We start from the raw sequence: 11,942 nt of genomic DNA, 5'->3' as shown, positions 1-11,942 counted from the left end.
GGTAGTTCGCCAACTCTTGATTCAAAGAAGCATCAAGCAGAGTCTCCCAGATCCCAAAATTCTTTCAAGGGCTATGGCTAAATCAGGAAATTCTAAAATTTAGTTTTAGTGCTTACAGATTTCCTCACTTCCACCCCCACCTCGCTTTCTTGTTTAGGCCCATTTCTGTGCAGCTTCTTATCAATGTCATGTTAATAACTACACAGGTGGGTTGGCCACTTTGAGTTCTGCTTTTAGGAAAGAGTGTCTGAGCCCTGGGATACCCACAGTTGCTTATTCCTGCTAGCTCAAACGCAATTTCTCACGTGTCTTATTAGGTTCCTTGCTTGTTAGGAACAACCTCTGTGGCTAGGTATATAATAAAACAAGAACCATTATATGTGGCAGGCTCTAATGTTCAAACAAACAATGTTAAATAATCTTATACCTTTTTATATAGGGACTGATGGAAGTTCTTTCTGAAGTCAAGCAGGTGAGTGTTAATATCTGTTCTTAGCTCTTTTTTTGGGCTCAAACTACCTGTCTTGTGGTGAAAACATTGGAGGGTTAACCAAGTACCTTTCCAGTTGTGCCCAGAGGTTCAGAGCTCCTCTATGAGGATGATTTTGACGTTACCTACAGGTGGCCTACAGTGGGATAGCTGTGTGCTGCCAGCTAGGATGGCTCCTTTTGTGAGAACAAAAAACCCATGTGACATCTCAACCATAGGATGCTTGCATCTGCTTTTCTCAACAGCACTATTTTGAAAATAAAATAAACACAAGTTCTTTAGGAGTTACTGGGTGATTTTGCCCTGGATGAGTTGTGATCCTGGTAGTCAGCTGTGAGAGAGAAGTGGGCAATCTTTGGGATCTGCTCACTACTGGCCTATGTAGGCCATAGGTCTCCAGAGTAAGGGGCACAAGGGAATCCCTGGTTGATAAGAGGGAAATACTTCCACATTGTTTATATCTCCTTTAATCTACACAAATAGGTTAAGTCTTACTGATATTTAATATATGGGTTGATAGTAGCAGACATACATCTTATTATTAAAAATGCTGTGTAAATAACACAAACACTGGGCCTGTGTGCTGCAGGCCACTGTCACCTGGGATGTTGGTTCCATAGTTAGGAATCTGTATTTCAACAAGCGAGGTAGGAAGTCTCCCTATTTTATTATTATTATGATTATTATTTTTTACCTTAAAAACAAATAAATTTTCATTAGTAAAAATTACAACCTTCTCCCAGCAGTGGGGAGGACTAATTGCATCCTTTGAAAGTAAAGGAGCATGAAAAGAGGAAAATACAGAGCAGTTTTTTAGCTTGTGTCACAAACATAAGTAGGAGGGGGGGATTCAGGTGCATGAGGCTGTACATGCAGGCTCTGAAGGAGCACACAAAGGACCACTAAGCCAGAGGGGGCTGGAAATAGCCCACAAGATGGCCTGCAGGTGGCAGGGAAATATGGGGTGCCAGGTGGCTTTGACACCAGAACACACCACTGTCCTCGGACAAGGGAGAAAAGATTTATTCCCCCCCCCGCCCCCCCCCCCCCGCAGTGAACAATGTGGTTCAGGTCTATTATTTTCTCCATATCATTTCACTGAGCCATGTTTAGAAAATTTTTAAATGGGTTGTTGCAATCCAAGAGAGGGTGATGATGTTAAAACAGCCATCGACAAATAGCCGCAGAGGGTTCCTAGGCTGTGCTGGGTTTGCAGGAGAGGATTCTCAGCTCTCTCAAGCAGAGCAGGGGTGTATTGAACCTGCCTCCTTCACCCTTATCCTTAAAACAGGATGGGGTGGGATGAGCACACCAGGTCACATCAGGTCGTTCTCAGGTGGCAGCTAAAATGTGCTGGACCTCTCTACCCTTCCTGGGACCTGTGTTCAGTTTCCTCAAGAACAAAAGGAATTGTGTTTTCTCAGTAAGGTTTTAATTTCTCCTCCCAACTTGACACAGTGCTTAATGTGGTGTCCATGATTCAGAAACCCTTCCATTTTATTTCCTTCTTCTTCTTCCTTTTTAGTGGTGTCACTGTCTCCATTGCCTGGATCACCCAACTCTCTAGAACAGCTCTGGCCTTCTTATCCTTCTTCTTCTTTTCCTTCTTGAGGTTTTGTCACTTTCACTCTTGCTTCCACTTTGGGGCTTTTACCACTTTGGCCACTCCCTGTGGGGCTCGTACTGCTTCAGCCCCCCTACTCCCCTTTTAAAGATTTATTTATTTATTTGAAAGAGAGAGAGAGAGAGAAGAGAATATGCATGTGTGTGAGCCAGGGGAGGGAGGGAGGGAGAAAGGGAGCAAGGGAGAGAGGGAGGGAGGGAGGGAGAAAGGAGCAAGGGAGAGAGGGAGGGAGGGAGGAAGAGAGAGAGAGAGAGAGAGAGAGAGAGAGAGAGAGAGAGAGAGAAGCAGACTCCTTTCTGAGCACAGAGTCAGACGTAGGGTCCGATCTCACAACCCCAAGATCATGATCTGAGCCAGACCCTCAACCAACTAAGCCACCCAGGCCTGCCTCTCTTTGCAGGCACTCTAGTGCACATTTTCCTTTTTTTAAAAAATAAATTTATTTTTATTAGTGTTCAATTTGCCAACATACAGAATAACACCCAGTGCTCATCCCGTCAAGTGCCCCCCTAGTGCACATATTCCTGATCCAGGTGGGAGGTGTGCTGTCTGACGGCTTGCCATGCCTATCCTGAAGGCCCTGCTTGATCATCAGCCTCTTGCCTTTGGACCTAAACCCCACTTCTGAGGGTAAGTGTCTTGGTCCGTGATTACTCTCTTGATCTTGGCTACTGTACCATGATCATAGGCAGAGATCATTGCTGTGGTCATTAATGCAACAGCCACACAGATTGCTTCCCCTTTGGTGGTGATGACCACCATCTCCTGAGTGACTCTGATGCCATCCTCAAATTGGAGAATGCCTGGAAGCATGATCTTTGTCCCATAGCAGATTGTGCTCACTGCACTATCTTTTGTCACTAGCCACTGATGAGAAGTCAGTAGCTTTTCTCAAGGGTGAACAACTTGCCGCAGGTGACTCTCATCCTTGTGGTTGTCAGACAGCCACTGGCATCAGGCACATCATGCATTGCCCCAGATGGTCCTTCTCACTCATCATGCCAGAAGGAACCCTCCAAAGTTCCTGCATCTGACCACCAACTCTTGATAACAAACCAAGGTGCACACACAGTGTCTGAACATAGGTACCAGCCTCACGACTCACTCAAAAGATTCCTAGTCTTCTTTTGATCATCTTGCTCTTGTATATGGTCTGCACTTGGAGTGGCCTCTTTCCTGCAGCATTATGTGGGGTTTTCTGGAATAAGGCATCTGTCAGAGTTCCTAGGGCCCCACAACATTGAGTGCCTCCTTCAGGAGCACTGTGTAGCTGGACAATTCCCACATACTCTTTGTCTGCCTCTCTGGGCATTTCATCAAGTGAGTGGCTCATTCTTTGTACATGATTAGCCATCACCTTGGAATCCAGAATACCACTGTGTCCTGTCTTCTCTACTCGAAGTATCCGTCGGATCCAGGCTACCATCTCATGGGGAGAGAGGTTGGAGGGCTTGTCAAGATGAGTGGAACCTGTCCCAGTATTGCCCCCAATCTCCCAATATCCCACTTCAGAGGATTTGAACCACAAGGTGTGTCATGGTTACATTCAGCTTAGCACAATCCTTGAGCAACAGGGGACCCTGAGATGTGTCCAAGTGAGCCACTTTGGACTCAGGCTTGAGAAGAAATTCTTCAGCGTGTTGAATTTATGCTATGTCTTCTTTCAGGAATGACTTCTACTCTTGATTCTTCAGCAGAATAAATACATCCTCATCCACCATGTTCAGGAAGTCTCTATTTTAAAAAGCTCACTGGCAGTCCAGAACAGCTGAGAAGTGAGCAGCATCCTGCAGAGCCTTGGTTCTTCAAAGCAATGCCATCAAGAGTCAGGCTTTGATGTTGTGCAACTGGGTATATGGTGATGTGTGAGTGTCACTCCATTATCTCCTCTCTGCGCATTTATGCATGTGCATGTGCGCACACACACACACACACACACACACACACCTGGACACATGCACCACACAACACTTTCTTCTTTGCAATCATGCAGGAGGTAGTGCCCTCTAGTTTACATAGGCTATGTTCTGTGTGAGCTCCAATGACTCCTAGAAACCAGACCCTGTGTGGAGCTTGCCGTCTGCCAAGCACTGACTTGAGAAGCTGGTGGAAAACAGATTCCAGATGTTTACTGCTAGCATTGATCATAGAAGGGCACTGTAAATAATCCTAATGCTCCTGCTCATTGGGGAATACATTGCATGGTGTTCATGTGACAGATACTCTAGCAGTTTGAAAGAATGAGCTGGAGCAGGGGTAACCTATGGTTGTTGGGCCAGAGTGTGTCTGTGCGGCTCTTGAGCTGAGAATGGTTTCACTCTTTTAGAGTGGTAGAAAACAAGAGACAGAAATAACAACAAAAAGGAATATGTGACAAAGCTGATGTGGTCCACAGATCCCAGAATATTTGCTGCCCAGCACTTTAGGGGAAAAGTTAGCCAACCCTCCAGACTAGAATAACATAGAGGGATCTTGGAAGTGTAATGTGGGGAGGACGAAAGGCAAGTTACAGGACATAATGCTCAGTATAACAGGAATTACAGAAGTTTTGTAAACTGCACAAAATATAACTATAAGTGTGTGTGTGTGTGTGTGTGTGTATGTGTGCACGTGTATAGTAAACATATAAAATCACACCTGGGGGCTCCTGGGGGGGTCAGCCAATTGAGTGTCTGCTTTTGGCTCAGGTCATGATCTTAGGATCTTGGGATGGAGCCCCACTTCGAGGTCCCTGCTCAACGGGGGGAGTCTGCTTCTCCCTCTTCCTGTTTCTCCCCCTGCTTGTTTCTCTCTCTCTCTTTCTCAAATAAGTAAGAATCTTTAAAATAAAATAACATCTGGATACACTCTGAGTCATGATCGTATTTTCTCTGGGGAGAGAGAGAATAGGAAATGAAACTGGGGAAAAAACATAAGGATTTTCACTTTTATCCGTGATATTCTACTTCTTGAAGAAAAAGGAAGAAGAAAGAAAAAAGAAGAGAGAGGAATATATTTTCTTCTATCCATCCTTCTTTCGTTTCATCCATCCCTCCATCCATTCATCCTTCTATCTGTCCATCCATGTGTCCTTCCATTCATCCATCCACCCATCCTTCCATTCATCCTTCCATTTATCATCCATCTGTCCTTCCATTCCCCCCTCATCCCTCCATCCTTCTATCCCTCCATCCTTCCATCTATCCATCCCTCCATTCATCCATCCTTTTATCTGTCCATCCATTTGTCCATCCATCCATCCATCCATCCATCCATCCATCCATCCATCCATCCAAAGAGACATTTCTCATTATAAGATGTTCCCCTTAATTCTGCCCCCAGGATTCTGGCCCAGCACAGAGCTTTATACACAGCAAATGTCTGATATTGGGCCCCACTTACCACTGTCACTAGGAAGTAATAACTTCTGTTCCTTTTTTCCTAATTATCAAATTATCAAGCTCCCGATGCATAATTATACTGATAACCTTCTTAAAATAGAAATACCCAAACCCAAGAGGATGTGATGGCATTACCTACATGTGAGTAATTGCTAAAGTTAACGTTGGGCTAGTCATATGCATAGGAAATATTAGATACACACATCTATTCATTTTATGCTCATGCATAACAATTCATTTGTTTAAAATAATGCTTCATTATATTACAGCCATTACTACCAGTCAGTGGAAAAAAAAATGTGTGAATTATGCATTTATCTCTTTTCCTATGGCCCAGCCTCCGACCAGGAATTCTCACAACTGTTCTTAAAAAAGCAGCATACCTACTTCAGCCTTGCAAAAGATTATTCCACACAATAGAGAGAGAAACAAAGCCCCAGCAGACTAGTTACCTAACGTGGCACATTCTCATTAGCCTAAATTCGTTGGCATCAGCAGGAAGCTTCTCATCACCTGATCTGTGGGCTGCAATGGATGTCTTTGCACAATTCCTCAGACTGGCTGGCAGGGGCATGTGAAGATGCCTTTCAACAGTAGTTGGAACACTTTCACATGTAACACTTTCTATTATACAGACATAAACCAAGAATGAATGCTTCCTCTGGGATGAATTGTTTTGAAAGCTATAAAAACCCAGTGGCTCTGTGAAGGTGTGTTCTGGACTCATGCATGCTCTGGAGCTGGGCTACTTACAAGCCAGAGTGAAGAGAGAGACGAGCAGGAGTGAGGTCATGCTCAAGTGCAGAGCCCCCGCCGCGTTGCAGTCAACTTTGGAGTTCTTGCAGGAGCACACTTGTACCCTGAGGTCCGTGATGTTCGTCATGGGGGGCTTCCCTGAATCTGTCACCATGATGGGCAGGTGGTAGTTTGCTTTGTTCAGGTTTTGAAGAAGGCTTACCAGGGCATGTGTATCTGTGGAGACAAAGGAGGACCTTTGTGAGTGAGGGTTAGACTTTCCCAAACAAAAGAGTGAGCTTTTGGCGACGAAAACCATACCAAATTGGCAATGCGTGTTGGTTTATAACCATGGGCACCTTTAAACTTAAATTCATTAACAGCAAATCAAAATCCAAATTTAGATTCTCAGGTGCATGAGCCCACACCTCAAGTGTCCAGCAGCCACACGTAGCAGGTGGTTGTGGCATAGGACAGTGCCAGATGGAACATTCTGCTGCCAAGGAGTCCTGTGGCTCAGGGCTGTGATAATCTATTTCAAGGGGGCCCACCCTTTTTTTTTTTTTTAAGATTTTACTTAGAGAGAGAGAGAGAGAGAGAGAGAGACAGCCAGGGGAGGGGAAGAGGGAGAAGGAGAAGCAGACTCCTCCTCGATAAGCAGGGGAACCGATCGTGAGGCTTGATCCCAGGACCCCGGGGTCATGACTTGAGCTGAAGGCAGATGCTTAACTGACTAAGCCACCCAGGCAACCCGGGGACCTACTTTTGTGAAGATGACCACATACTAAGAACTTCCTCCTGCGAATTTATTACCCTGATAAAACCATTTTTGCAAAGATCACATTCAACATCTAGAAAAACTGACTTAAAAACCCACTCTCACATCATCATACTGTGCATCTTAAATATACACAATTTTTATTCATCAACTCTTCTTCAGTGAAGCTGGAAAAAAGTGAAGAAGAAAAAAAAGGAAATGATCAGCTCAGAGCAGTTTTATTCAAGAATTCAAATTCAAATAATCAAAATAAATTCTTAGACCCCCACAAACACCTCAAAACCCAAAATCACTCCCAAATCATCCACTCACTCTAAATGTAGGCAGGACCCCCATGGGGGGCAGGTTCTATAGCCTACAGCTTTATCAGTCCTCAGCCGCAGCTCTGGATCTGGGTGGGAACCGGCAGCTTCACCCCAGCAGGGCACTGAACTTTAGGCCCTTGTTTGGTGGGAGTATGTGCTGTGAGCCCAGTTTTGGGCAGTGTGCAGAAATGGTCATCCCAATCTGTCCCCTGTTTAGCCTTGGGCTATTCTTTTTTCAGGAACTCAGATGACTAGGGATTTTTTTTCTTTTTTTTAGAGAGAGAGAGAGAGAGAAGGTGAGAGAGAATGTGTGAGAGCATGTGAGTGAGGGGAGGGGCAGAGAGAGAGGGAAAATCTCAAGCAGACTCTGCACAGAGCATGGAGCCCGACATGAGGTTCAACCTCACAACTCTGAGATCACCACCTGAACCCAACTGACTGAACCACCCAGGTGCCTCCCCTCACCTCCTTTTTTTTTTTTTTTTTTGACTTTCCCCTTTCTGGGCATGAAGAGTGCTAGGTATTAAAGAAAAAAAAAGAAGGACCAGGAAAAGAACTGAGAAGACATTTATCTCCTAAATAAAACCACGAGGAAGACAGAGCAATGAGATGAAAACAGAAACAGGTGAAATGTCACCCTGACCAGAAGGAGAAGCAGCAGAAACAACCAACATGTGTAGTCACCCTAGTGGGGTGGCAGGTTAATAATGCAAGAACATTCTTTCATCTCCCTCACTTGGATGAGAGACTCAAGTAAGAAAGTTCCAGAGAACTTTCTTTAAAGAACTGGTGGTTATTCCAATCTGCTAGAGCTACAAAAGCTAGCAAAGGAAGCACTAACCCCTCAAACAAGGGGAGGGCTGTTTTAATTAAAAGTAATCAGTGTAACAGAACTCATTCTTTAAAAAGCAATAAAATAGACAAACAGGCGAATGGAATCAATAACAAGAGGAAGGCACTAATAAAATGAGATATGAGATAAGGCCATTCAACACATATGAGATTTTTTAATAGAAAATTTTATGCACAATTGTACAGCACATTTTCAAGACTTAATGAAATGCGTAATTCCCAATCCCTCTCGAAAAGTCTACCGCTGGTGGATGGGGAGGGTACCCGGGCTGGGTCCGTTGCAGGAGAAGTTCACTACTGGAGACAGAGTGTGCATCCACTGCATGGATTCTGGTTTTTTAATTTCTTCCAAAACAAGGTGAACTCAGTAGTGAATTCACAGTTGTCACAGGGAGGGAGGTGGGCATTAGGAATGCTGCCTCGGTCAGTATTGGTGTTTCAGTATTAGTAAGGCAGATGGGAAATGTGGGGCCAACCCACGAATTCCACCTTCCCGCATGGAAAGACTGGTAGAAAGAGACATGGCTTGCAAGTGTTCTACATGAGGGATAGGACAGATGGGCGATGATATCACAGTTGAATATCAAAGCCCTGGTTGTTGCAAAGACAAAGCTAATTTTGCTGCGTAAAGTGGAAAATGATGGGTGAGAAGCTAAGACTCTATACGGTCATTATACCAGTGCTTCTTATTTCTTTAGTCATCTATGAGAACAAGTATACCATGGAAAATCTCTCTTTAATTGCGGGTGAGAGTCAATATCGGCACAGCTCTCTGGGAGAAGAGACAGCTGAGTCACAATACACTCGGGGAGAAGCAGAGATCCTGGCTTCTCAAGACTGAAGGTTGGGTGGGTGGAGGGTACAGAGTGTGTGGTACAGGAGGCAGAGTGTACAGTGTAGGATGTACAGTCTTAGGATGCATAGTATGGAGTGTACAGTATATAGAGTATAGGATACACAGCATAGATTGTGCAGTATAGGATGCATAGTATAGAGTGTATAGTATAGGATGTAGAGTATAGAGTGTACAGTATAGGATGCATAGCGTGGAGTGTCAGTATAGGGTGTAGAGTGTGAGGAGCCACTAGTATAGAGTGTAGTATAGGACAGAGAGTATAGGATACACAGCATAGAATGTACAGTATAGGATGCATGGCATAGAGCATATAATATAGGATGCAGAGTATGGAGTGTACGGTATGGGGTGTAGAGTATAGGATGTATAGTAGAGTGAGGATACACAGCATATATTGTGCAGTATAAGATGCATATTATATAGTATAGGATGCATAGTACGGAGTGTCCTTATAGGATGCAGAGTGTGAGTGGCCACTAGTATAGAGTGTACAGTATAGGATGGAGAGTATAGGATATACAGCATAGATTGTACAGTATAGGATGCACAGTATAAAGTGTATAGTATGGGCAGCATAGGATGGAGTGTACAGTATAGAGTATAGGATACAGCATAGAATAAACAGTATAGGATGCATATAGAGTGTATAGTATAGGATGGAGAGTACAGGAAGCATAGCATGAAGTGTCAGTATAGGGTTTAGATATAATAGGAGGCATGGTATGGAGTGTATAGTATATAGTACATAGTGTACGGTACAGAGTATACAGTGACCAGCACGGGGTGTACAGCACGGGGCACACAGTGTACCATGCACAGGATAGAAAAGATAAGAAACAAATGAGAAAACTTGGGTGTTTGCATTTATAAGGAACCTCTATGTGTTTGCACAGATTGCATTCATTTGCTAGCGGGAAAGTGGTGAGTGCTGGTAGAGGTAAAGGGTGAATCGCTCAAAGTCAACCATGTGAGGCCAGGAGGGAGCAGGAGGCAGGAGGAGGAGGAGAGGAGGGAGGAGGAGGAGGGAGGAACAGTGTGGGAGAGGACGGCAGGCCCGGGAGGCCAGGCTTCAAAGCTAGAGGAGCAGCCACAGAATGTTTAACTCGACTTACTGTTGATCTTGGAGACCTTCCAGACTTTATCGGGAACAGCTTGTTTGTGGATCTCAAATTTGAAAGGGTCCGTATTTGGGTGGAGATCCTTATCTGATGCTCCCAAAATCACAACACTGAGGTTTTTGGCATCATCACAGACTTCAGCGACTGTTGGGTAAATGAAGGGGGCATTGTCGTTCACGTCCTCCAGAGTTATCAGCAAAGTTCCGGTACCGGTAGCGGGAGGGTTGCCTACGGGGAAGGAGGGAGATGTTTAGCAGGCAGCTGGTCCCCGGCCAGAGCAATCTGCCACAGCGTTTTCCTCCAGTGCGCTGGACACCTTTATTATTGCTAACAGGTTTCAAGCAGGACGGACGGACTGGCTTACATATGTGTACAAAGTCTAGTGGTTTACTTAAAAAGGCCTTTTCTCGTATATAAAACTTTCGATTTAAATTCTTTAACCATTACCTGTAGAATGCAAAGCTTCTAGCACACAAGCCATCCCGACACACACATTTTAGAGAATGTTATTTTTAAAAAAGCTCCTTATAAGCACACGTGTGATGCTGTCTTTCATTTAAAGAAAAGGGTGTTTCATTTCAATAAGACTCACAGTGAGTTTATTTACCTTTTTTTAAATTTATTTTTAATCGTCTATACAGTAGAGGTTTTCTTTTGGGACAAACCACTCATTAACAGTCCCCCCCCTTTTTTTTCATTAACAGTTCCTAATATCTGTGAGAAAAGTTAGATTCCCAATTTGCAGGCCACAAATTGCAAGCATGCAGATTTGCCCTATTCCAAAAAGGATTTGGCTCACCTCTAAAACATGGTACTCTAATTTTGTGCCCTAACCTAGGGTCTGGCTCCATTTTATTTTCCCTATCCTCATGTGCACTTCCAAGCCCAATCTTATTTCACCTCGTACTATGTTTATTTCTTGAAATGCTCATCAAGTTTAAAATTGTGTTCTGAATCACACGGGGGTTCGAGGGCTAGTGAGTATTTGAGCCCAGGGTGATATGCCAAGTGCAAGGCAAGGCAAGGTCGCTCTCACAGATTCTGCTGGTGAAGACATGGTGAGTCCTTTTTAGATTCAGGCTGGTTATTCCATCCTTACCTAGGCGATAAAAGGGCAAACAGGCAGAGACAGCTCTTGGGCAGGTGACACTCAGCACAAAGGGCCAGGTGACTGCAGCCCTGTTGCTGAGGAGCCACTTTGAGGCTGCTTCCCTCAGCACTTGGGGAGCTTGCAGCTGTACCCTTACAGGGGTGGGCGGGAAGCATCATCACACATCTGCCCAGAAGGATATGAGAACCTGTCCAGTGACAGCCTCCTGGGGGATCCAGGTAGGCCAGTGAGACATGTACTCTAGCAGCTCCTATAAGCCTCCTGTGCCCACCGTTCCAGGAGGGTCACAAGACGTTCCGCCAACACTCAAATTGGCTGTGGCTCAAGCTTTGCTTCATGGCCTCCGTGGATGCACGCAAAGTCACCCAGTGCCATCGTGGGCTGTGCCCTGCCGCAGGGTGTTTGGAAGGATGGCAAGGAGACGAGCTCAGAGACGTCTGGGAGGGCATGGGGCCTTGGTTGTCATGACGAGTTGCTTGTGCTGATTCTCCAGAGCACATGAAGTCACCAGAGGTTTTTCAGAGAGGCAGCAGGACAAATCCGATCAGAATTATTTTTGGAATCACACTGCTGTGGGCGGGAGATGTTGGACGCTGGAGGCAAGGAGACCAGCAGCAGACTGAATCATGATGTGGGCAGTTTGAATAAGAAAGAAATGCCTTGTCTTGGTTATCAGGCACTCAGATGAGGCTG

At 44.9% G+C, this 11,942-nt stretch overlaps 1 protein-coding gene and 1 pseudogene across 2 annotated transcripts in view; both read right to left on the bottom strand.

Annotated features, from left to right (window-relative positions):
- CDH13 (cadherin 13) overlaps positions 1 to 11,942 on the bottom strand; it is a 1,003,185-nt gene that overhangs the window by 6,792 nt on the left and 984,451 nt on the right. For both annotated transcript variants that reach the window (XM_077890995.1, XM_077890996.1), the window contains 2 exons: positions 10,133 to 10,366; positions 6,248 to 6,466 (listed from right to left, as the gene is read on the bottom strand). In XM_077890995.1, the coding sequence (XP_077747121.1) occupies positions 6,248 to 6,466; positions 10,133 to 10,366 (453 nt within the window). The remainder of the gene's footprint in view (positions 1 to 6,247; positions 6,467 to 10,132; positions 10,367 to 11,942) is intronic.
- Positions 2,259 to 3,835, bottom strand: LOC144311586 (H/ACA ribonucleoprotein complex subunit DKC1 pseudogene; annotated as a pseudogene).

The sequence above is a fragment of the Canis aureus genome, chromosome 3 (genome assembly GCF_053574225.1).
Source record: "Canis aureus isolate CA01 chromosome 3, VMU_Caureus_v.1.0, whole genome shotgun sequence".
In the NCBI taxonomy this organism is placed as follows: Eukaryota; Metazoa; Chordata; class Mammalia; order Carnivora; family Canidae; genus Canis; species Canis aureus.
Note: the sequence above shows the minus strand (reverse complement) of the source record. Positions and strands in the feature narration are given on the sequence as shown.